This window comes from Lutra lutra, chromosome 14 (assembly GCF_902655055.1).
Source record: "Lutra lutra chromosome 14, mLutLut1.2, whole genome shotgun sequence".
NCBI classification, from domain to species: Eukaryota; Metazoa; Chordata; class Mammalia; order Carnivora; family Mustelidae; genus Lutra; species Lutra lutra.
The window spans coordinates 61,579,335-61,606,398 of NC_062291.1; the positions used below are offsets into that span (position 1 = coordinate 61,579,335).

The 27,064-nt window shown below is 38.0% G+C and overlaps 1 protein-coding gene across 8 annotated transcripts in view; it reads left to right on the plus strand.

The window, feature by feature from the left end:
- BTRC (beta-transducin repeat containing E3 ubiquitin protein ligase) overlaps window positions 1–27,064 on the plus strand; it is a 184,720-nt gene that overhangs the window by 144,948 nt on the left and 12,708 nt on the right. For all 8 annotated transcript variants that reach the window (XM_047702067.1, XM_047702061.1, XM_047702062.1 and 5 more), the window contains 9 exons: window positions 9,765–9,996; window positions 13,589–13,775; window positions 18,188–18,284; window positions 19,091–19,228; window positions 19,706–19,824; window positions 21,489–21,738; window positions 22,448–22,566; window positions 24,469–24,579; window positions 26,000–26,078. In XM_047702067.1, coding sequence (XP_047558023.1) covers window positions 9,765–9,996; window positions 13,589–13,775; window positions 18,188–18,284; window positions 19,091–19,228; window positions 19,706–19,824; window positions 21,489–21,738; window positions 22,448–22,566; window positions 24,469–24,579; window positions 26,000–26,078 — 1,332 coding nt within the window. The remainder of the gene's footprint in view (window positions 1–9,764; window positions 9,997–13,588; window positions 13,776–18,187; window positions 18,285–19,090; window positions 19,229–19,705; window positions 19,825–21,488; window positions 21,739–22,447; window positions 22,567–24,468; window positions 24,580–25,999; window positions 26,079–27,064) is intronic.

The following is a 27,064-nucleotide window of genomic DNA, read 5'->3' on the forward strand; positions in this document are numbered from 1 at the left end:
CTGTTCTGGATCTCCCTGCTATCACCATGTCCCCATCCCTCTGTGTGCTTGCTTATCTCTTTCGGTCCTAATCAAAATGCAGACAACACTGTTTCCATTTAATTTGGCCAGGACAATGTTGAACTTCCATAAGAAATGTTTTTGCCAAGAAATCAAGGAAAAACAAAAAAACTTTAAAGTCAGTGCTTTTGAATTTTTATTTAACTAAAACCTGGCAACAGCCAATAGAGAGTATAGTATAGACCTTTAAAAAATCCTTTCTTTTCCCCCCAAAGCTCTTGAATGTTTTACCCTTTTTCTTCTGGCCACAGGAACAAGAACCCTGGTTCTGTCACCTTCCAGGTTAATAACCAGATTAAACATTTGAAGGACCAGCCTATTGAAGAAGTCAATTATTATATTGAAATAAATGTGTATTATAACCCAAACTTAGAATTCTCAGCAGGTCCTCCTTCCTCTAGTGAGGATAAAATACCTTTCTTCCCAATAATTCCTAATCCAGCTCTTCTAATCTTGGCCATGATTTCCTCTTGCCTGGATTATTTTATCCACCTGCTAATTGGTCCTCCTCTGTTCATGTAACTTGTTCTTGTTATCCCCTCACCATTCTCTACATGGCAGCTAGTATAAGTATTTCCAAAGGATTAAATCAGATGATGTCATACTTGACTCATTCAGAACCTCCAGGGGTTCTCCTTTACACTTCAGGTGAAATCCAAACTCCTTACTGTGGCCCAGAAGGCCTTTGTGATCTGGCCCCAGGCCACCTCACTAACCTCATTTCCTGACATTCACTCTGCGCCAGCCATACTAGCCTTCTTTCTGTCTTTCATTTGAACACACACCTTTGACTCCTTCGTATCTGGGGGCCTATTCGCAGATCTTCACAAGACTGACCCTCGTTATTGAGATCTCAGCTCTAGTGTTAACTCCTTTGCATCATTTCATGACCACCTCAGTTACAGTAGGCTGTACTATTCCCTCCCTTTTTTATGTTACCTTATTTTGTTTTCTTGACAATATTTATTGGTTTCTTTAAGTTAACGTATTTATTATATATTCTCTCCCTACTCCTCCCTAGAGAAGGTAAAGAAGCTATGGTGCTACCATTTTCTCTAGCACCTAGAAGAGTGCCCAGAGAAGTAACTCAATAAATGGTTGTTGGTTGACTGATAACTCTAAGGTTCCAGCCTTAATCCAAGTTCTTGTCCTATCCCTCCTAGGCTACAGCTTTATCCCCATTACAACCCTTGCCCATTTTATTCTTAGACTCATCCCTCAGCTTAATTATTATGTCCCCTTTCCCCTGCTATGGGTTTCAATGCCTGAGTGTTTCCTCAAAGCCCTTTTTTAAAAGTTTTTATTTTATTTATTTTATTTTAATCATCCAGTGTTCATCACGGCAAGTGCACTCCTTAATCCCCATTAACTATATCAAGCCCCCCCTTCTCAAAGCCCTTCTTAAGGCCAAACAGAATCCTTAAGTATCATAAATATTACTCTATCTAGTCCTTACATCCCCAGTTCCAAAGGGTGTCCTATGTCTGGAACATATTTCTTTCTCTACTTAACCCACACCCTTCCCTGTGATTAAAGCAGGGTTTGATTGCCAGCTAGAAACATCTATCATCATTTCACCATCAAGTTCATCCAGTCCATACTGCATCTTCCAACCTGTACTCAATACAGTTATCAAAGTGAGCTCACTTGATACTGCAGTGGTGGTGGTTAGGCTAGTTGATGTCTGTATTTTCCCTCCTGGCTCAGCTTCAAAGGAATTCATGGTAATTTTGAAAGTGATGCTTGTAATATTTTTCAGGGGTGGTAGGTGGGAAATGTTAGCCTTTAGCCTTTGAGGACTAAGCTGAGGAGAGTCATATAAATGCTTAAGTCCTTTCATTGTATGTGCCTGTCATCTGACAGCTTCTTTCTTCCTTTCTTTCTTTTGGAACTGTTCATTGTAAACAGAAAAGCAGAAGATCTGTGCAGTTAGTGTTACCATTAAACTGAGGTTGTTTGTCACCTTTCCTAGACATTTGAACAGTAGTGGTTGAGTCATCAAGCTTTTGTTGGGAAAGCCAAATCAATTCTATTGCCACCAGTAACTATTACCCTTTCTCCCATACACTCTAATATACAACCTTTTGATTTTTTAATAATTGAACTTTTCACTATGCCCTTGTGGATTTTCAGAGGTTCTCAAATTGAAATTTTGCTACTTTTACTTCAGCCATTAGTAGAAAAATCTGTATGGGAGAATGATAGAGGGAAGAGGCTTGATAACAAAGACCTTTATCTCTGAGCGCTCTATAAATGTAATATCTTAGTTACAAATGAAACTAATATTGCAGTAACATTTATCCTTAGGAATACTCTATCCTTGGAAGTTTCAATTTTATTAAAATATAATTTACATACAATAAAATACACCCATTTTAAGTATATAGTTTGATGAATTTTGGCAAATGTATACAGACAGCTGTGTAACAGTCAAGCTATAGAACACGTTTATTGCCCCAGAAACTTCCCTTGCACCCTTACCCAGTCAGTCCCATCCCCACATCCAGCTCCAGTCAGCCACTGATCTGTTTTTATCATTACAAATTAGATTGTTGTTCCTAGAGTTTCATATAAGTAGAGTCGTAAAGTATGAGTTTTGGTACCTGACTTCTTTTGTTCAGCATGTGTTTGAGATTCATACATATGATTTTGTGTATCTGTGGTTCATTCCTTTTATTGCTGAGTACTATTCCATTTTACAGATAGGTTTCAGTTTGCTTTTCAACTTTTGGTAGACATTGAGTTTTTTTTTTTTTTTCCAGCTTGGGACTATTATGAACATATATGTACAAGTTTTTGTGTAAAGATGTTTTCATTTTGTAGGGGAGGTAAATGCCTAGTAGTGGAGTTGCTGGGTCATATGATAAGTATGTGTTCAGTTTTTTAAGAAACTGCTTCCTGTGTTCTAAAGTAGTTGTATCTTTAACCATTATTGCCAGCAATGTATGAGAGTCCAAGTTGGTCTTCATCCTTGCCAGTATGTTCAGTCTTTTTCATCTTAGCCATTCTCATAAGTGTATAGTAGTATCTCATTGTGATTGTTTTTTAAAGATTTTTATTTATTTATTTGACAGAGAGATCACAAGTAGGCAGAGAGGCAGGCAGAGAGAGAGGGGGAAGCAGGCTCCCCGCCAAGCAGAGAGCCCGATGCAAGGCTGGATCCCAGGACCCTGAGACCATGATCTGAGCCAAAGGCAGAGGCTGAACCCACTGAGCCTCCCAGATGTCCCTCTCATTGTGATTTTTAATTTGCATTTCCCTAGTGACTCATGATGTTGAATATCTTTCCATGAACTTGTTGGCCATCCATGATTCTTTTCTTGTGAAATGTCTATTCAGATCTTTCGTTCATTAAAAAGAAAAAACGAAACAAAATAAAAAAAACTAGGGTTATTTGTTTTCTTATTATCGAGTTTTAAGAGTTCTTTATATATACTGGATACAAGTCCTTTGTCAAAAATAAGTATTGCAATGTTTTCTCCCAGTTTGTGGTTTGTATTTTTTTTAATTTTTTAATTTTTTTCAGCATAACAGTATTCATTATTTTTGCACCACACCCAGTGCTCCATGCAATCCGTGCCCTCTACAATACCCACCACCTGGTGCCCCCAACCTCCCACCCCCCACCCCTTCAAAATTCTCAGATCGTTTTTCAGAGTCCATAGTCTCTCATGGTTCACCTCCCCTTCCAATTTCCCTCAACTCCCTTCTCCTCTCCATCTCCCCTTGTCCTCCATGCTATTTGTTATGCTCCACAAATAAGTGAAACCATATGATAATTGACTCTCTCTGCTTGACTTATTTCACTCAGCATAATCTCTTCCAGTCCCGTCCATGTTGCTACAAAACTTGGGGATTCATCCTTTCTTTCTTTTTTTTTTTTTTTTTACAGCTTTATAAACATATATTTTTATCCCCAGGGGTACAGGTCTGCGAATCGCCAGGTTTACACACTTCACAACACTCACCATAGCACATACCCTCCCCGATATCCATAACCCCACCCCCTCTCCCAACCCCCTCCCTCCATCAACCCTCAGTTTGTTTTGTGAGATTAAGAGTCACTTATGGTTTGTCTCCCTCCCAATCCCATCTTGTTTCATTTACTCTTCTCCTACCCCCTCGACCCCCCATGTTGCATCTCCTCTCCCTCATATCAGGGAGATCATATGATAGTTGTCTTTCTCCGATTGACTTATTTCGCTAAGCATGATACCCTCTAGTTCCATCCATGTCGTCGCAAATGGCAAGATTTCATTTCTTTTGATGGCTGCATAGTATTCCATTGTGTATATATACCACATCTTCTTTATCCATTCGTCTGTAGATGGACATCTAGGTACTTTCCATAGTTTGGCTATTGTAGACATTGCTGCTATAAACATTCGGGTGCACGTGCCCCTTCGGATCACTATGTTTGTATCTTTAGGGTAAATACCCAGCAGTGCAATTGCAGGGTCATAGGGTAGTTCTATTTTCAACATTTTGAGGAACCTCCATGCTGTTTTCCAGAGTGGTTGCACCAGCTTGCATTCCCACCAACAGTGTAGGAGGGTTCCCCTTTCTCCGCATCCTCGCCAGCATCTGTCATTTCCTGACTTGTTAATTTTAGCCATTCTGACTGGTGTGAGGTGATATCTCATGGTGGTTTTGATTTGTATTTCCCTGATGCCGAGTGATATGGAGCACTTTTTCATGTGTCTGTTGGCCATCTGGATGTCTTCTTTGCAGAAATGTCTGTTCATGTCCTCTGCCCATTTCTTGATTGGATTATTTGTTCTTTGGGTGTTGAGTTTGCTTGGTTTGTATTTTTATTTTAACTTTTTCTTTTTTAGAAATCAGAAGTTTAAAATTTTGCCACATACTAATTTATCATTTATCTATTTTTTCCTTAAAAAAAAAAAAGTCTGTGCTCTAGTGCCCTGTGTATAAAATGCTTACCTGTCTCAAGAGTACCAAGATTTTCTTCTATGCTTGCTTCTAGACATTCTGTGTTAGCTCCTACACATAAATCCAGAATCCACCTAAGTTAATTTTTGTACATGGTTGATAGTAAAGAACAAAGTCTGTTGTTTCTGTATGGGTATCCAGACGTTTCAGCATCATCTTTTTAAAGGATTATATTTTCCTTATTGGATTTTCTTGGCACCTTTCTCAAAAATGAGCTAGCCATATGTAAGTCTCTTTGTGGAGTCTGTATTCTGTTTCATCGATCTACATGTTTGTCCTTATAGCAAAGTCACACTATCTTGATTACTATTGCTTTATTGTTAAGTCTTGAAATTCAGTCGTCTGAGTCTTCCATCTTTGTTTTTATTTTGTAAGATTGCTTGGCTAATGTTTAGGTCCTTTGCATTTCCATTCAAATTTTAGAATCTGCTTGTTAGTTTGCTTGCTGGAATTTCATTGCTACTACATTGACTCTTATCAATGGATCGATTGGAAAGATGAACATCTTAACCATATTCAGTCCCATTTGTGAACATAGTATCTCTCTCCATTTATTGAAGTCTTTTAAAATTTCCCTCAGCGCTGTTTTGTTGTTTTCAGTTTTACAGGTATTAACACATATGTTGTTAAATTTATCCCTAAGTATTACATTTTTTAAATGCTGCTGTACATTGTATAGGTAGACAGTTTTAAAAAGTGTGTGTATATATATATATATATATATATATATATATATATTTTTTTTTTTTTTTTTTTTTTTTTTAATGAACTAAATAAAGTGCTTACCCTTGGTGGGGCTAGTGACCCAACAAAAGGAGCACAAGGCAGGGGTTATAAGGCTCATGATAATCTGCTTCTTGATCTAGGCTCTAGTTATATTCTGAAAATTCATCAAGCTATACACTTGAGATTATGCAGTTCCATGTACATTTGCGGCAATGAAAATTTTAAAGAGAAAGAAGGATGTGTTTTCAAAAGGAGAAGGAAAGGCCAACTCCAGCGGTGTCAGAAGTTCATCAAGAGTGTTGGTTTATTGAGCGTTTTCCTATGTGCCAGGTGGTGAGCTAAGCATGGTTTTCTTGGATTATTTTATTTGATCCTCACAAAAACCCAGTGGAATATATCCTATAATTTGGCAGCTGAGGGAAGCAGAGACTCGGGGGGAAAAATCAAGTTGTTTATGCCATGACACACAGCTAGTAAATTGAGGGACTAGAATTTGACACTTTGTATTGTAGGACCAAAGCTCTTAACGCAGTGTGGTGTAGTAGTTAAGAGTAACTCATTCAAAGTGATGATGGCTGAGGTGTGTGTCTTTCTACCTCACAAGAAAATACTCTGTTTTGGGGGTGGTAACTAAAATGCAGTGTCCGCTGGTATAGCCTAGACAGTTGGGAAATTCATGAACTTCAGTTTATACTTCATTTCTAATAGCCAAATGGTTTAGGTCCCATTTATGATTTGATCATTGGAAATATAAGAAAGTCCTGGGTAGCCTGGGTGGTTCAGTTGGTTGGCCGTCAATATTTGGCTCTGGTCATGATCTAAGGGTCCTGGGATCAAGTCCTGCATCCGGCTCCCTGCTCAGTGGGGAGCCTGCTTCTTTCTCCCTCTCTCTCTGTGATCTCTCTTGCTCTCATTTTCTCTCAAATAAATTAAAAAAAAAAAATTTTTTTTTTTAAAGTATATGTATATGAAAGCCCTGACTGAACTTTAGCTCCTGCAGTGGAAAAATCAAACTTGTGAAATCCTTAGGCATTTTTATCTGTTACTAGTCTGATAACTACTGATCAAGCATGACTCCCTGTGATTATAGAAACATCTGGTTTGTTGAAGGTTATAAATAGAATCATTTCATTACCATTGCTGATTATTGTTCTCTGTTTCTGGCATTTCTGGAAAACAATACCCTGGGTAGCATCCAACTCCAGTCCATTTCTACCTTTTAAAAGACAAAAGGACAAATTTATAAAAAATGATGGAGTGGGAGGTTTGGGTTGTTGAGGTGAGAAGTGGCATTTGGTCAAGCTTGTACACCCACCCGTTCATTAGCTCACTAAATCTTACTCCATATTTCACAAGTTTTCCTTTTCTGAAATGCAAACAACCTACACAAAAGGCAGCTCTGAAATCCCCCAAGGTCTGTGTCCAACAAGGTTCTTATTAATCATTTTTAGTCTCTATCATAGACAAGAGTGGCACTTATGCTAGAAAACATCCAGCTCCATACACCAGGGCTTGTTTCTCACAGGTGTTAGCTTTTTCTGTGTAAGCAAAATGGCTAATACCATTCTTGAAAATATACTTTTAGTTCTATCAGGAGTCATTTGTATAGAAGCCTGTATGCAGGATTTAATGTTTAGAAATTAAGCCGGACTATGCCTCAAATAGCAGAAGTTGATTATACAAATATGATAGCTTTATAGCACATTCAGCATGTCCAGCAGGTATGAGCTCCATAGTAACATTGGCCTCCCTGCCAGATTGGGATTGCCTCAGACAAATATGCCAAAGATCTATCAGATTACTTTGAAAAGTACCAGTTGTACCACTTTGTGATTACCCTCTAAAGAAAGCCAACTTTTTTCAGAGTAGCAAAAGTTTCTGTTGATTTCTGAATCTTCTCCAAGTGTCCCCACCTTCAAATTTGCACATGATCCTTGTCTCCTTTTTTTTTTCCCTCATACCCAGTCTGTCAGCAAATCCAGTTTGCTCTGCCTTCAAAATACACATTGAGTCCCAATTATTTCTTACCACCTCTACAGCTACCACTCAAGTCCAAAAGATTGTTCTCTGTCATGGACTACTGTAAAGTTGTCTCTTAATTAGTCTCCTTATTTCCATTTATGTCCCCTATAGTCTGTTCTTCACACAGTAGTGATCCTTTAAGAAGGTGTCAGATCATGTTACTCTCGGGCTTCTAGGTGATTCTCCATGTGACCTTTCTCTCTGCATAGCTTCCCATCTTCCCAACTTCCCTCTCCAGGAGGGTAGCCTGAATCTCTTACAGGGTGGCTCAAGGTTCTAAGAAAAAGTAAGCAGAAGCTGTGTGGGCTTAGGAGTCCTAGAATGTCACTTTCTCCCCATTCTGTCAGCCAAAGTCCAGATTCAAAAGCTAAGATAAACTCTACCTTTTCATGGGAGGAATAGCATTCATGTTCAGGCAGGGATGGAATTGTCCCAAGCCATCACTAGAGATTAGCTGTCACCACATAAATGATCTGGATGATCTGGCTTGGACTACTCCAACTATACTCTCCACACTGGGCCTCTTACCTATTCCTTGAACGTGTCAGAGAGACTGCCACCCAGGACCTTTGCCCTCAAATTCCCTTTGCCCTAGATGTTTCTTCCCCCGTGTAACAAAATGTCTAGTTCCCACATTTCCTTTCATGTCTCAGTTTAAATATCTCTTTAGAAAAGCTATCTCTGACCCCTCTGACTTTAACTATATTAGTTTTTTGTGTTTTTTTTTAATTGCTACGTAACAAATTAGGTTAAAATGGCACCCATTCATCAGCTCACAGTTTTCTAGGTCAGAATTCTGGCACAGCATGGCTCGGGTTCCTCAGCTCCTAGTATCACGAGACGGAAGTGAAGATGCTGACCAGGCTGAGTTCACATCTGGAGGCTCTGAGGGAAAATTCTCTTATCAGATCATTGTTGTCAGAATACAGTACCTTGCCTTTGTAGGCTCGAGGTCCCTATTTCCTTACTGGCTGTCACCTGGATGCTCAGTCAGCTCCCAGAGGCTGACCACATCCTTTTACATGCGGTCCCCCTTCTTCTTCTGCAACCAATTAGAGTGAACTCTCTGCTTTTAAAGGGCTCATTTGATAGGTCAGACCCATTGCAGTAATCTCCCCATCTTAAGGCCAGCCGATTTGGCACCTTAATTAAATCAAAGCAGTACCTATGTGTTTGTTTGAATACCTGAGGGAAGATACGTGTACATCACAAGCCGAGAATCTTGGGGTCAACCATCTTAGAATTTTGCCTACTACAATAACATGTAGTTTTTTCCTATTCCCTTATTTTTCTTACTAGCACTATCCACCTTATATTTGCTATTTCTTTATGGTTTTATCATGCTGTACACATGCAGTATAAGTGCCTGATGATAGAGATTGCTATTTTTGTTCAGTGTTGTATTCCTAGCACTTAGGACAGTGTTTGACACATTGTAGGTGCTCAGTTGATACTTAGTGAATGAACTAATAAATAAAAAGATTTTGTGGCATGTAATTTTGATTTCTTTTTTTAGAAGGAAAAGGTTAGATTGAGCATATAAATGTTACAGTTAAGTTTTATCTCCAAAGGTACTAGAGTCTCAAATTATTCATCAGCCTTTCTTTGCACAGAAGGTTTCTTATTTGACTGTTAAAAAATAAATTGTAATTGTATAAATGCCCAGTAACTGGTGTATACAAGAAAAAACAAATTAGCTTTTATGCTTGCTAGTAATAATAACTTAGCATGCTTTCAGCTTTCTTCTGTAGATCTCCAAATAATATCTTCCTGTGAACTTTTAGAAATGGATGCCTAGTTGTCCAGCATTGTTCCTGATTTACCAACTTACCGTGGTCTTTGTGTGGCTTTTCGTGTAATTGTTCACAAATATCCAGTCACTAATGAGTAACAGCGTGAGCTCCAACATATAGACATAACAAAGCATGCCAGATCAGAAAAGTATCTATTTCCCTCCTTTTCAATACTTACTGTTTATGTTTCTTTTTAATCCACTTCTTCTACAGACAAAACTTGCCAATGGCACTTCCAGTATGATTGTGCCCAAGCAACGAAAGCTCTCAGCAAGCTATGAGAAGGAAAAAGAACTGTGTGTCAAATATTTTGAGCAGTGGTCAGAGTCCGATCAAGTGGAATTTGTGGAACATCTTATATCCCAAATGTGTCATTACCAACATGGGCACATAAACTCTTATCTTAAACCTATGTTGCAGAGGGATTTCATAACTGCTCTGCCAGGTATGTCTACGGGTACTTGTGTGCTATTAATTTGCCTGGAAGATATGTTACAATGGTAGTGGAACTGGAGTTTCATCTCTCTTTTTAAAAGTCTTTATTGGCTTGATTTTTATAAACTGAGTCCTTTAATCGTACCTTCTTGGGGGTATAAATACCCAAAATCACTCTCTGGAAATAGAGACTCCTCTTTCCCCTGTCTTCTCTGCATCTCATGCCCTTCTAGTCATCCTGTTCTTACCCAATGAGAGATGCAAATAAAAATATTTTCCAAGGTATTACCTTGATAATGTGTCTTAGTTTTTAAGATATGCTAACTTATGTACTTGGATTTCTATGGGAACTTATCAACAATATTTAAATTATAGGACTGAATAGGAAGCATTTTTAATTGAGTATTTTAGAAAGAAAAGTATCTCAGGAGTCTTATGACATTAAATATGTAAACTCCCGGCTTTGCAGTCTCACTGTTTGCAGACTTCAAAGAGCTCTCAAAAACTAATATATTTAAATACACACACATGCACATATACACTTAAAATATTTTTTTTCAGGGGAGGATGATGTGGTTTTACTGAATGCTCAATGTGATCCTAGGACACTATGTAGACATCAGTATTTGGGGCAAATACTATCTCAAGAAAACATAAGATTGTCCTCTTTGTTAAAAGTTTGTTTTAGAAGAAAATATAGTGCAGGGGTGCCTGGGTGGCTCAGTCAGATTAAGTGTCTGATTCTTGATTTTGGCTCAGGTCGTGATCTCAGGGTCAGATCAGGAGATCAAGTCTTCGGCTCCATTCTCTCTCTCCCTCTCCATTTCTTCCTCCCTCACACTAGCACTCTTTCTCTCTAAAAAAAAAAAAAAAAAAGAAAGAAAAAGAAAGAAAGAAAGAAAGAAAGAAAGAAAGAAAGAAAGAAAGAAAGAAAATAGAGTACAAAAGATGAGTGAATCTGTAAAATACCATATCTTGGTGTTTTTTTAATTTTTCCAGTTTCCTGATTATAGAAGTTACAGGAATTTTAGGAAATTCAAAACAGTTTAAAATATAAAAATGAAATTTCCCAGAACCCCACCATTCAGAGAGAGCTGCTAATATGCTGTTAAAATTTGGCCCTACTATTTAACTAATATCTGATAGGCTATTAATATTTGACCTTAGTGTTTTTTCTAGTTGTGTATATTTCCTTCTAAAGCTGGGATCATAAGTGTTTGTAACATTTTCTCTCACTGTGTTTTCTTAATGTATTTTCCTATGTGTTCTTTTAAAACATAAATAGTATTATATATTCTTTATGATGGCCAAAACACATATTATTTAACACCTTTTTGGAACATATAGGTAGTTTAAAATGTTTTTCCTGTTACAAACTTTGCTGTGGTGGACATTCTTAATAATCTTTTGGGCATCCTAGGAAAAAACAAGAGAAGTGGGTTTCTTACATTAAAGAATTATGAACATTTTCAAGGTTTTTAATACTTGTGCCAAACTGTCCTCTATGAAAAATATACCAACCCTCTGTAAAACCGTTTATTACTTCTTTGCTTAATCTTTGCCAATTATCTTTTTGTAAATTTGTTTTTCCAAAATTGGAATTTAAATCCCCCTTTAAAACAAAAGAAATACCTATTTATAGCTTAGAAATAGCCATTTTAAAGCTAAATTTGTACCTATATTTTTTGTTAAATAGAATAGACTTCTGCCCCCTCTTCACTCATTGGATTTTGTTTTAGCCATAGGCAAACAGTTTTCATTGTGTGAACAATCTGTGTGTACCTCATTACTGTGCTCTCCCCAATTACCAAGACATGCCACTATCTCAAGCATATACCACTAAGAACTGAACAGGAGTTGATTAGACGTGTGTATCCTTTGCCTAATCCTGATCCCTGGTGTGTATCTGCTGACCATTTTCTAAGATATTAAATCATCAGTCTACTGTTTTATGGCCATTTTAACTTAAAAACCTATGCCATCTGGCTACATTTAGTAAACCAAACTACTTCAAAAAATGCCTATAATCCATTAATGTAATGGGTTTGTTTGGAGTGTTAGGTGAAATTACTTCTAAAGACTTACTATAGGGACATAGTGAAAGATCAGGGACAATTTGATGATAGCCATTAAAAACACAGGAATGGATTTTGGAAACTTCTGATGGCGTAGAAAGTTTCAATTTAAACATGCAGGAACTGTACCATCACTGTTTTTTGCATGAAGAACTAATTATTATATCTTTAATTGGTTTATAGTCATTTTCCTTTAATAAGAATTAGGTGATGGATGCCTCCATCTGCTTATGCTTAAATATGAACATGTGATGCCAGCCAAACAAAATCCATTTAATGCTTTCTTTTCCAAATCTGCTGAAAAATGTGACTGATATCCATACAATTTTATAATTAGAATAATGTTTAAGCACATTTGGATTGTTGCTAATGGCGTCCAAGTGTGTCTTTGTGTGCTTCAAGGGAAAGGCATAAAATGAAATGTGGTATTTGTTAGGTTTGTGCCTCAGGGAGTCAGAGTATGAAGGAATCCTGCACTATTTAAGTCTTTAGCAAACCTCTGATATGTAACCTGAAAGAAAAGTAACTTCGAATGTGTTTGTCTCACTTGTGAATTAGAAGAGCAGCCAAAAGCTTTATTAGTATGATCATCCTATTTTATAGGATCTATTCCTCTGAGGCCTCAGTTACAGATTTGGGTGGTAGAGTATTTTAATTGGGAAGCCCATCCAGTTTAGTCAGCCCAAGATCTACTTCCACTGTTATATATATATATATATAGATATATAGATATATCTATATATACTTTTCCTCTATACCTCCTACAAAATGGTCTCTGAAATGCCAACCAAGTTATTTATTGGTCTGGGGTGTTTTTTGTTTTTGTTTTATTTATTTGTTTTTGTTTGGTCAACTGTCATTTAGGTTTTATAGCAGCAACTACTCTCAAATGTAGTTTTTTTAAACATCTGAAATTAAAGTCATACTTGAACTTAAACAAACCTCTCTGTCTTTCCTCTCAGGATGTTCCTGTTACCAGTCTGTATTTCCTTCTTCTCTTCTTTCTACATGCCCCAAATTCTATAACCCAGCACATTCTGACTTAGTGCCTCTCCCCCAGTACATTTAAAGGATATTTCTTTTACTGAACAGCTTTGGAACTGCAGCAGTAATAGAAAGAGAATGAGAAATGGACCTAATATAGAGATTTGGGGGGGGTCTGAATCACAGACTTTGAGACGCCATCCATAGAACATCCCCTAGTGCTGAAATCCATATAGATAGATGTGAATTGTTTTTCTGGAATCCTTTTTATTTTTAATGTCTTGGGGGGTTTGCTGGTTGTTAGCTTTAACTTCCTTATCTAAAGGAAGATGGAAAATATTGTTCATTTCTGTAACCTTATGGAAAAATTATTGACACTCATTTTACCCAAGTTTCTGTTTGAAAAAGAAACTGGACCACACTAGGGACAATGATGTGCCTTCGGAGCAGAATGAATGCTATTCTGTTTTCAAGGACCTTTTGTAAAAAATCATTCACCACCTATATTCTTCTTCTTTGCCTGCACCCCGCCTCCCCCAACAGCTCGGGGTTTGGATCATATTGCTGAGAACATTCTGTCATACCTGGATGCCAAATCACTATGTGCTGCTGAACTTGTATGTAAGGAATGGTACCGAGTGACATCTGATGGCATGTTATGGAAGAAGCTCATCGAGAGGATGGTCAGGACAGATTCTCTGTGGCGAGGCCTGGCAGAACGAAGAGGGTGGTAAGCCTTTTAACTTTCTTACTATTACAGATGAACTTCAGGACCTGGCCATTCAGAATCTTTGGAATAACACTGGGAACTAGTGAGACTGCTTATCATTAATATGTGATTTAGCTGGTTTATAGTACAAAATGTAAAATAGTTGTACATGTACTTAGGCATTTTTCCTCTGGCCAATCACTGATAAATGACATCATAATGTGTTAATACGGCTTTACAAAAAAATTATTAAAAACTGACTTCTGTTGAGAGCATTCTGTTCTCTGGGCAGAAACTAGTGTCCTGACAAAGGGCTGAGAGGCAGTTTGTAAGACAGATGACTTTAAATCACACAGAAGCCATCAGATGCCTGAAATAATCCTGAACAAATAAGTATTTTCTCCTTCGGAAGATTTCTTGTCTTTAATCCATGCCTGTGGTATTTTCTCACCTTTGTAATTAAAATTATTTTTACACTCAACTAGAATAAGAACTCTAGTCATCAGAAAGAGTGAAGTGTGGGATCTAGAGTATATCACTTTTTCTTCATAAGATCCATATTTTCTCAAGATTGTACTGCTTAATCCCAAATTCCTTAAGGCATTATATAGTTAGCAGCCTAAGAGACTTCACCAATTTTGTTGTTCTTTTAACATACAGGTACCATTTCATTAGAACTTACAGAAGATACTTTCTGTATGTAATTTCCTCTCAGAGGATATCTCTAGAATGTCACTATAAGAAAGTTAGGTGTGAATATTTCATAAGTAAAATAAAGGTGACATAGTAAGTATTTTAGCTGATAGATATGCACCAGCAGGCATATGTGTGCTCAGGGATCTCCTGAGCAATTAATTTTATCAATTATTTATCTTGGACCATAAAAAGATACAAAACAGTTAAGAAAAGAGGATCAGCTTTTCTTAGCAATTTTCATTAAAATATAGTTGGCTTCTTTTCTTTTTTTTTTTTGCAGCTTTGAAATTCATTAATATATTATAAACATAATGACTTCTAAGTATTATACTAAGTGCTTCAAGAAATTTTAGTCATTCTGACTATTAAAAAGACTTTAAAATTTCTTTCAAATTCAGTTAAAGGAAGCAAACATCAGGCAGTTGTTTGGCCATATAAAAATGAATAAATGAAAGCATAATGTTATTCTTCTCAGATATGTTTTTATTTTCACTGTATAGAAAAATCAAAGCCTTTCATACCTTACTTTATACTTTGGAAATAAACTCTTTATAGTTTAAAAAAGCAAAAACGTATATAGTTATATGGGATTCCAAGTCCATCATTTTGTTAAGCATGTCAGGACCAGCCTTAGATATAGAGCAGTTACTGACATGGGAGAATTTTAGGGTAGCTAGGAATATTCCACTACCCCTCATAGGAAAATAAAAGAAGAGAAAAGAAAAGAACAAAAAAAAGAAAAAGAGAAGAAGGTCCTCCAAATTGGAACTCCTGGCCTGAAATCTCTTATCACAGGGATTCACTCCCATAGTGATAAAGGTTTTCTTCCCTGTTAAAATACACTTTGCTCACATTTGGACTGTAAATAATAGTAGACCTTTATCAGACATTGGGAGTTCACAGATACTTTTTTTGAGGGCAAGAAGAAGAAGTAGATGGGCAGATTTGGGCAGATGCATGTGAAAATGCCAAAGATAAGTGTAGGCTCCTGCTTGGCGTGGCAGTAAATAGCACGATCTGTTACTGTTAGTTATAAAGAAAGAAAACAAACAAGATCATTGAAAAGATGGCCTTTTGGCCTTTTAAAGGGGTATGTGAAGGGATGGCTAAGGAATAATCTAGGATCCAGTATTAATTTTATTACTCTTTCCACTATCTGTTCAATCACAGGAACCCATTCCTGTTCTTTTGAGTATCCTTCAGAGTTGAGACCATATTCCTTTGTCTTAAGCCACATTTGTCATCTTAGCTTGATAAAGCCCCATGAAATTACAAGTATTTGTCCACCCCATGAAGACCTCCACTAATAGTCCCTTGACTTTTCTCTGGCTGCTTCTATTTTTAAACGTTGCCTTTCTTCTTGTGTTAGTGTCCTCCCCAACTTTTTAAAAAATTTAATCTATGATCACTTTCTCATCTTCTTTCAGATTGTTTTACTAAGCCTACTGTGTCAATAAAATCTTTCTATCATACCTTTCCCCAGATGCTGGCTTTGAAAGTTTCTTCCATTTCCTCCAACCAAAAAAAAAAAAAAAAAAGTAAATATACTTCTGTAGTGAAACTTCAGGTTTAAATTCTACACCACTGTTGTATTTTGTATCTACATGAATTTGACAGTTCATGACATGAATTCTTTTCGTTTTCTGTCTTGAATAATATTGAATGCGTTCTTTCTTCTCAGTAATGGTAACTCTTAAAAGTGTAATAAAAGATCACTTGGGGAAGTCCATTTTCTTAATCAGCAGATCACATTTTACGATAACATTCTAAATTTAATATTTAGCATTTATCATGTACTCACATTCTCAGAGGTACTAGGCATTTCACATAGAAGTGGTCCCTCTTGTCAGAAGCTTCCATCATAAAAGGTTTTGACTTACAACACAGATCTAGACTGAAAAACTGATTTTTAACACTTTTTTTGTAGCACCTTTAACTTGAAAGAAATTTAGATACTTTAGCCAGGCATGAGATCAGAGGCTTATATGGTTTCTCTTTTCTTGGGATGTAGAGATAAGTTTCATTATATATGAAGAAAATCCTGGGGTGCCCGTATTCAATTACCAAAGATTAAAAGGGGGGACAGGAATCTATGAGGGGTGGTGGGCCCTGGGAGACAATAAAGTAGGTAAGAGTGTAGGCTCTGAAGTTAGACTTAGATTCAAATTCCAGGTCTACTCGCTGGCTATGTGACCTTGAACAAGCTACCTAATCTCCATGACATTTGATTTATTTACCTGCAATACAAATGTAGTGATTCTTATCTCATGAAAGGATGTTGGAATTGAAATTACCAAGTTACATTTATTAACCAGACTTAAAATTTCTTCATGCAAAATCTGTTGTTTGCTTGCAGTGTGTTTACACAGGATAAGATTGTTCAGGGAAGTGTACTTGTAACCTAGAATTACCTCATAATGTGTCTTGTTTGCCCTTTATGTTGGCATATCATGTTTCTTGCTCCTATTAGCTCCCTTTTAAAAACTGTTATTTTAGCTTCTCCATTGCAGATTTCACAGAACTGAAAGCCAGTTACCTTCCTGATAGGAAATTTTCTCAACTAATTTTCAAGGTGTATAATAGGAAGAGGGCAGGGGAAAAGTGCTCCTGGAGACACTGAACAATTAATTATATTGTAATAGAGCTATAGAGGGAGGAGTGGATGACTGGCCCAGAGAAAACATGATTTCTCTGGTGCCAGGATTACACTCAGAGGCATTTCTGCCTATCTCCACTTTGCAAGGCACGGTGCCAGTGAGAACAGCAGTTAGTACACCCATAGAGGGGTTTACTAGCTTCCACACCGTGTTTGGTGAGTTCTTAACTTCAGGATGAGGAATTAAATTTTTTACCCAGCAGGAAGTGATTGCCATTTACTGATTTTTTTTGTAGCAAAGATCTAGCTTGGGATCTGAGTATTCCAGAGATGTGCTGTCATAAGGAAGGAGATGCTAACAAATGTTGCTCGCTGGGATCAAGCAAAGGCAGTAAAATGCATGTATGTATGTGTGTAGCCAGGAACACACCTGTGAAAGAATGTCAAGCCTTAGAATTGAGAGCACAGTGCTCTTAGGCATTTTCGTCGTCTTCTATACCTGCTGCTGGACACTCCTGTGTTCCCTTTGTTTTCTGTCGAAATGAACTGAATTGCTGCTTTTAAAGCATAGCTATGCTGATCGTGAACAGCCTGGGCGCCTGAGCTGCCACTCCACCTTACCCTATGTAAGTTCAGACTAGAAAAAATGATCTCCATAACAGAGACATTCTCACTGCCCATGATGCTAGGCTCCACTGACCTGACACAGGCACAGACTTACTCAGTGGGGAAAAAGACAAACAAACAAAAAAACTGGGGCATGTGCCCAGTTCAGAGATAGTAGTTTTCATCACCAATAAAACTTTCAAAAGATAAGACCAGTGCATCTATGTGTTACAGAGGTCTGAAAGATGAGTTGATAAGTTCTGATTATACATACTCTGTTTGTTGACCTTATAACATTATACTCTGATGGCTATACTGCAAATCATTGTGTTGATAGTATTAACCTAGTTCCTTAGAATCTAGAAAGTTATTCCTTGGCGTGGGACTCCTGAAATCAGGCTTAGCTTTGTGCCTTTCCAGGCTAGTCATAGATATCACATGGAATGGTAACTGTGAAAACACTTTGAAGAACTATGAAGCTCCTTGTAAATGTATAATATTGTGATTTTTTAATTTTGAAATATTTGTTTTTTAGGGGACAGTATTTATTCAAAAACAAACCTCCTGATGGGAATGCTCCTCCCAACTCTTTTTACAGAGCACTTTATCCTAAAATTATACAAGACATTGAGGTAAGAATCTATGTATATTTGAGTATTTGCCAAATAAATTTATTTTTGGTAAATAGGGCAGGTAAAATATAATAAATTGCCAGGCAAAAAATTTTAAAGCTTTTAAAGATTGTTTACTGGGGCGCCTGGGTGGCTCAGTGGGTTAAAGCCTCTGCCTTCGGCTCTGGTCATGATCCCAGAGTCCTGGGATTGAGCCCCGCATCAGGTTCTCTGTTCAGCGGGGAGCCTGCCTCCCCTGCTCTCTCTCTGCCTGCCTCTCTGCCTACTTGTGATCTCTGTCTGTCAAACAAATAAATAAAATCTTTAAAAAAATTAAAAAATAAAAAAAAATAAAGATTGTTTACTGGTAGCTAAATGAGAGAGCAGAGATGGTATCTTCATGCAATAGCAGCGAGACTGTTAAAGTTGCACTTACAATCTGATATTCAAATATCTTCTGAATTGAGCCTCCCTGGAAGTTCGGTAGTAGAAATGGCCACTACATATGTATGAGGAGCACTGAGCACATAACCTTATGTAGTTTATAGCTTGACCTCTGTTACCCTTTTTCCACCAGTTTATCATTTAATTGAATGAGTTATATGTGGGAGAGCTCTAGAAAATAAATCTTTAATAACTTTGCAAATGGAAAAATGTTATGCAATTTTAAACAGTGGCTTTTTAAAAACATTTTTAGTTTGCCTTAAGGTCTATGTATTTAATATAGTGAAGCATTGAACATTTGTTATTGGTTGCCATGAAAGTCAGATAAGAACTTAGTCCTGGTCCTTTCCTAATTACTTCCTCTTTACCATTCCTTCCCTCAGACAATAGAATCTAATTGGAGATGTGGAAGACATAGTTTACAGAGAATCCACTGCCGAAGTGAAACAAGCAAAGGGGTTTACTGTTTACAGTGTGATGATCAAAAGATAGTCAGTGGCCTTCGAGACAACACAATCAAGGTGAGGTTTGTTTAGTTATGGGAAGGTGGGTGAATGAACAAGGGTGTCCACATTAATAAGGCAGTCTGAACATCATATCTAAGTATTATTTCCAGAAAGTAAATGAGAGTTTTAGGTTGTTTCCAGTCCCAAAGCCTGAATCATTTCCTTAAAGGACAGTTACCTGCTTCCCGCCAGAAGCATGTACAGATAGTCCTAGGGTTAAATTCTCTTCTTAAAGTGCATTGAATGTGCTATTGCTCCTTTGGGCCTCACATAATTATAGCCTACCCCTGTTCCTTAATGAAAAGGATAAAGTCTGCATTAGTATTGAAGCCACACATATATATAGTGCTTAGCTATACCTATAGAAAAGAATGCATTCTACATTGCTCTGGGCTTTGATTCTTTCGGGGAATCAAACACATAATAGAGCCAGCAAGTCTCAGCAGCACCCCATTATCACATTGATCAAAAGGATCTTGTTTGCCATCCTAGATCTGGGATAAAAGCACGTTGGAATGCAAGCGAATTCTCACAGGCCACACGGGTTCTGTCCTGTGTCTCCAGTATGATGAGAGGGTGATCATAACTGGATCATCGGATTCCACAGTCAGGTAGAAAATTTCAAATGATCTTTCAAACTCTGGAAAATCAGATCTGCTCTGTTATTTGTCATAGATAGTAATTTTGTATATAGCTGCATGAACACACAGTTCTGAAACTTCCTAACTAAAGAGGAATAAGCCATCAACTCTCCACATCATTGTGTCCACCTAGAAACCTTGATTTAGAAATGATTGAGGCAAGTTTACATTTTTGAACACTGAAGAAAACTACATATTCTGTTTTAATTTGGGGGGAATCATCCATTACAGAAACTTGGTAAACTTTGCATTCTTTACAAAAACCAGCACACAGAGGAATGATGTGAATGGAATAAAGCCTCTTTTCAGATGGTTATAACTGTGGTATAGGCATGCATTATCTCCTTTAAAATGTGTATAGGTGAGCAGTGCTCTCTCTTTGCCAGCCCCTCCCCTGCTGTCCCTGCAGTTTTTAATTGCAAGCTTTACTCAGGGAGGGGCCTTCAATTTCCAGAGGCGTTAGTGATTTGATGACACAGCCATTATGCTGCTGGAGTCCAGTGTAGCTTGAGTTCTGGGTACCAGCAACACTGCTGGAAACCTCTGTTAGGAGTTTTGCCTTAAGCTAAAGGATTTAGCAAACATAATGCATCAAAAGTAACTTAAAAAAAAAAAAAGGAAAAAAGGCAGTTAACTGCATTGTTAGACTCTCTAAAGTTAAATGTTTACCACTCAAAATTATCCTCTGTGAAGAGAAAAGGCTGTTCCTGTTTCTTGTCTTTTGACTTAAAGGCATAGCAAACTCAGTTCTTATAGTTATCGACATTTAACATTTATTGATGCTGTGGAGTGCCTCAAGGAAGCTAATCATTGTAGAGGCTAATATCATTTATAGGATAAGGGACAAAATGATTTTCTAAAAGATGGGGTTAAATTGGAAAAGGAAATAAAATGTGTTATGAAAATCAAAGTAAATACATAAAAATAGAGTAATCAAAGTTAAATATATCATCACACAAAATTCTTAGGCTGTCCAAACCTCCCACACTCTGCTGCTATAAGTCCCCCTTTATAATGGCATGGCTAGTTTTGATCTCTGCCCCATTCAAAGCACAGAAATGGGGCCTTAAACTCAGAGTGTAGTTCATCTTGTGCCTGGCCTGCATATGGTCGAATCGAAGATCCAGGGTAATTAGGCTCAAATCCACAGTACTAAGTCAGTCTGTTACAGAAGCTTCTTGGCCCATGTCAGTTCTATTTCCTGAGGGCTACCCATGGGACACTAATGCTACTGTTATGGGTCAGATTCCTACTTCAAAATGTATCTCATTAAAGGTATCAGATTGAATGTCAGAAGTTTTATAATTAATTATCTTGAAGTCTGGGCCCAGTTAGTAGGTGATCGTGGTTACGTCTTCATTCCTATTCCCCATAACTCACCTAGATTTCAAGTAGTTTGTCTTAAGGGTTTCACACTGGCAGCATCCTATCTCTTCCTTTTCCTGCTCTCCTAGTCCAGCCTTCCGTCTGTGACTTCCCCCATGGTCCATCAGAACTCTTCACCTCAGCTCAGCCTCAAAGCTGCTAATTATGAAAATGGGGTGGGATGGATGGGGAATGTGGTAGTCAAATAGGATTATAGCCAGGAGCACCATCGAAACCTCAGATAACCTTTTTAATGTTGTTTGTTTCAGGGTATGGGATGTAAATACAGGTGAAATGCTAAACACATTGATTCACCATTGTGAAGCAGTTCTGCACTTGCGTTTCAATAATGGCATGATGGTGACGTGCTCCAAAGACCGTTCCATTGCTGTATGGGATATGGCCTCCCCAACTGACATCACCCTCCGGAGGGTGCTAGTCGGACACCGAGCTGCTGTCAATGTTGTAGATTTTGATGACAAGTACATCGTTTCTGCATCTGGAGATAGGACTATAAAGGTAATGAGGCATTTTTCAGTAATTCCCCAACTTAGAGTAAGGGAGTTCATGTGAAAATCTGAACAAACAAAATTTCATATTTAAACATCAGTGTAGAGTAATTTAATATTCAGACACTAGTCTATGTGTAAAAAGGCAACAAGTTAGACAAGCCATATGAAAATCTTAGGTATCTTATTCCTGTAAATAATGGTGAGTATGAGAAGGGCAGGGGTAAATTTAGCTTCAAGAAAATTTGGCTGCGGGGCGCCTGGGTGGCTCAGTGGGTTGAGCCTCTGCCTTTGGCTCAGGTCATGATCTCAGGGTCCTGGGATCGAGCCCCGCCTCGGGTTCTCTGATCAGCAGGGAGCCTGCTTCCTCCTCTCTCTCTCTGCCTGCCTCTCTGCCTACTTGTGATCTCTGTCAAATAAGTAAAATCTTTAAAAAAAAAGAAAGAAAGAAAATTTGGCTGCAAACGAGATTAGCCCCATAAGAGTAAATCAATTTGAGGAATTCTCATGTGATAGCAGCCAACTATAAATTAGCCCTTTGTTGTTGTGAATTAAACTTGTCCATTTTTTCCCGTCTCTGTTTTTGATTTGGTGTGGTTTGAGAAGTTGTCTTCCCCCTATTGACTCAGTGCTATTTTCTGCTTTCCCAAGACTCCAATTGCCATAGATCTTACTAGTAAAAGCACCAAATCAACTGCCAAATGCTATTTCTGTTTCAGGTATGGAACACAAGTACTTGTGAATTTGTGAGGACCTTAAATGGACACAAACGCGGCATTGCCTGTTTGCAGTACCGAGACAGACTGGTCGTGAGTGGCTCATCTGACAACACTATTAGGTGAGCAGCAGGTGCTCTTACCCAGAAGGGATCACTGTTATCCTGCCTTTCATTGTTAGCACACAGAAGTCTGGGTGTGTTATCTTCGAGTGTGTTATGTTTCTAATAAAATGTTTTTCTTTTCTTTTCTTTTCTTTTTTTAAGTTTTGTATTTTTAAGTAATCTCTACCCCCAACATGGGGCTCCAAGTTAAAACCCTAAGATCAGGAGTCATTCCTGTCTACAGCTGAACCAGCCAGGCACCCCAGATGTTTTTCCTTTCTGTAGCTTCTCATGGGTCGAAAGTTGGCCAAAAAAGAAAAGTTTGCCCCAAGCAGAAAGCACAGCAAAGCCTTTTGTTGATGTGTTTTCTTCCTGTAATAGTTTTATTACCAGATAGACCTGTTTTAAAGGCACTGCTTGAATGAAGAAGTGGATAAGAATGATAAGTAGTTGGAGGCTGAAGGCCCTCCTCTTTAAATTCCTCCTGTGTACAGTTGAAAAGTGCTAATAAATAGCCAACGGCCTTTTCTCTCCACCAGTGTTCTTAAAAAAAAAAAAAGAAGAAGAAGAAGAAGAAGAAAGAAAAGATTTGTTTCCCTACTACATATTGTGAACTTTTGTTTTCTTCACATTACGTAATTGTCCAGGGAGTTGCCAGTCTTTGAAATTATGAAGAATCCACAGATTGAAATACTTTTGGTGTTTTCTCTTCACAAAGGTGAATGACAGAGATACAAATAGAATTTGGAAGATTTAGGGGCACCGGGGTGGCTCAGTGGGTTAAAGCCTCTGCCTTCGGCTCAGGTCATGATCCCAGAGTTCTGGGATCGAGCCCCACATCGGGCTCTTTGCTAGGCAGGGAGCCTGCTTCCCTTCCTCTCTCTGCCTGTCTCTCTGCCTACTTGTGATCTCTGTCTGTCAAATAAATAAAATAAAATAAATATATTTAAAAAAAAAGAATTTGGAAGATTTATCAATCCTCTTCCTTCCTTCAGAAAGTACTAAGGTGAAAAGGCCATTTAAAAAACAAAACTGTATTTTATCTAAAGAAATTGTCATTTCATTTGGTTCAGTTTGAAAGCATGCAATTTTAAGATTTTATTTATGTGGGGTGCCTGGGTGGCTCAGTGGGTTAAGCCGCTGCCTTCGGCTCGGGTCATGATCTCAGAGTCCTGGGATCGAGCCCCGCATCGGGCTCTCTGCTCAGCAGGGAGCCTGCTTCCTTCTCTCTCTCTACCTGCCTCTCTGCCTGCTTGTGATCTCTCTCTGTCAAATAAATAAATTTTAAAAAATCTTTAAAAAAAAAAAAAAGATTTTATTTATGTAATCTTTATACCTAACATGGGGCTCACTAACGCACAACCCTGAGATCAAGAGTCTCATGCTCTTCTGACAGCCAGCCAGGCACTGCCAGCTTTTTAAGTTAGTATATAAATGTTTTTGAGAACTTGCTTTTTTTTTCCATTATAGAGAAAGACTGTCCTGGACAGTGGGTGAAAACAGAGTGTCCTTAGTAACAGAGGTGGACATGCTTTGTGAAGGCAGGATTCAGTGGCACTCTATATCTCGTTCTTGGTGATTTCAGGAAGCATTACTTTTCTTGGCTTGGTCATTTCTTTCACAGGCAACTGGGTACATTGAATTCATCCTTTTTATGCCTTGGAGACCCTGGTTACGGGATTGTATAAAGCATTGTGCTTTGAAAATATATACTTCATTTGAACTTAAATCATACATTTTTTCTGCCTGAGTTATAAACAGAAAGGAAATAAATTACACTGAAAGCAATACATTTTTGTATGAATGTTGATTGATTTCATTTTGGGGGATTTTTTTAAGACATAAGAAGTATATTATTACAACATGCCAAGCTTAGAAAAGAATACATGAAAATTCACTTGACTTAATTTTCTCTTCCAGATTATGGGACATAGAATGTGGTGCGTGTTTACGAGTATTAGAAGGCCATGAGGAACTGGTGCGCTGTATTCGATTCGATAACAAGAGGATAGTCAGTGGGGCCTATGATGGGTGAGTTTGCTAACAGGGTTTAAAAAAAAATGCACATCTTGATCCCTTCTCCCTGAGGATGTTAAATATAGTATTAACCTGACTCTGAAACATTTGGATCTCACAGAAAGGATCTGATACAATATTTCTTGTGTCTAATCTATGTGTTCTCCTCTCCTTTGTTTACTTTCTAAAATGTTCTTCCCAGTCATTTATTTGCACTTGTTTGCTCATGATTTTCATTAATATTTTAGTCATTTGGTTATATATTTGTCTGTTTTACCCTATAAAACAAAGAACTGGGGAAACCCAGTATACCAGCATATGTGTGTAAAATAATGACTTAATAAAACTGAAATATTGAAGGCAGTATCTTTGGGGCATAGTGTGATAGGCTCTTGAATTTGGATCTCTTTGAATAATTCCTAAAAGTGCAGCTCTCTTGTCTTCACTTCTCCTAGCATTTCAGTGACAAGTTTAGTAATCTTTATTTTCTTTGGTCTAATTTCCAGTGGTTTTAGAATCCATTCATGTTGTGAACGGATCCCATGTCCAGCACTGCTAAACACATAGTAAACTCATACAAAAGTGTATTCACTTCTGAAAACTTCTTTATCATTTCTTCTTGTCAGAGTGCCTGATGTGGGGGGGTAGAAGGCTGTAGTTCACAAAATGACAGATTTTTTAAAACCAGAAACTACCTTAAAATATTCGTTTAGGAGCTGGCTATAGTGGTGAAGACAACTCACACAGCAGGAATAGACCATTCCCTCTGCTTTAAGTCGGCCATCACTGTTCTACCCGTGGGAAATTGTTCAGGGTATGAGGACATATTCCAGCTATGTCATATTTTCTCATTGCCCTGGTTTTGATCTGTTGCCATCTTTCTTGGATTTTGTCTGTTACTTACCTTGAGGAGACATGACTGTATGTTTGATTTTCAGAAGGGCTAAACTTTTCTTACTTCAATCAAAATATGAGAATTTGCTTGTATAAACTCCATAGTTCTTCAGTGGGCTCCACTTGTCTGGTACATGTTACGTGCGCCATTCTTAGAATTGACCAGAAAGAAGATGCCTCAGAATTACAGGTTTCTAGGTCTAAGTAACCTCTTATATCATTAAGACGTCTAATGTATAAGATCTCTTCCCAGCCACAAAGTGTGGTATAACTTTACCATTCACTGTCTTCGGCTTGGTTAAAGCTAACCTATTTCTCGTGTTTAGGTTAAACCCATACATTTTCCGGTTAAGACCAATAGCCTCTATCCAAGAATGAATGGAAGAACCAAGTATCCAAAACAAAAAAGTTTTTATATATTCCTGTGAACTGTATTTATCATATAAATCACATTCACCATGCATATTTATTGCCATGACTTTTTGCTATTCTTCCTTAATTTTGCTTTTAATTAAGATTTTGTCCCCTTTTTGATCTTTAGAAAAATTAAAGTGTGGGATCTTGTAGCTGCTCTGGACCCCCGTGCTCCTGCAGGGACACTCTGTCTACGGACCCTTGTGGTAAGAGTCTCATTGTTTAGAGGGGGTTGGGGAACAGGAAGGAGAAGAAATTAAACATTGATGTGCTATGGAATACAGATCTGGATTTGATACTTAGAAGCTCACAAAACCTACTACTAAGTGGAAAGGCAACCAGTACATGACAATAAAATATGTTTATATAGCGCCTTTCATCCAAAAGTGCTTTGGAGGCTATGTGTGGAGCGGAGCGTGGCAGCTGCTTAACAGCTGCACAGCAACTCCGCACCACAGTTTAGTACAGGAAGTGAGTAAGAATTCTGTATCCACCAGAAACGGTAGGGGGTACTTAGGGAAAGAGAGCATAATTACTCAAATTGGAACCTGTCCAGAAGCTGAGGACCTGCACACCTGTGCGGGCAAAAAGTGCCGTGGGAGCCTGTGGGAGCCCCCGGTCAGCCCCCTAGCTCTGCAGCCTGTTCGAGGCATGCTGCCTCCAGCAACGTGAATCCCACTGCTTTTATTCCTCATATACCCCCTTGCCATGAACATCTTGACATTTGAAGGAAGAAGTGACTCAAAAGGAGGAAAGTCACCTTTGAAAGCACTAAATTCTTTATCATGGTGTTCACCAAACGCCCGGATGAGAGAATGGCCTAAGGTTAAAAGCTGCTGCCATTTGAAAAAGAAGATTAGGTGGGGCACCAGGGAGCGCAATGCAGGAAAAAGATGAGAGCTAGCATTTGAAGCCCAGTATTCTGAATCCTAACTCTGAACATTTGGTGGTCTCTGCTCTGGAGAATCGAGAGAGGGAGAGAGAGAGGGGGAGAGAGGCAGGCATTTCTTTGTCTTCCTTGTTGGATTTAAAGCTCATTCTTGCAGCACCAGACCTGCTTTATTTGCATGTTTCACACATGTTTTTTGAAATGTGTATTTTCATTCATTTACAGTTAGTCTAAGTGAAGTATAATTTATACACGGCAGAATTTACCCTTTTTCAGTGTATTTTTTCTGAATTTTGCAGTGTG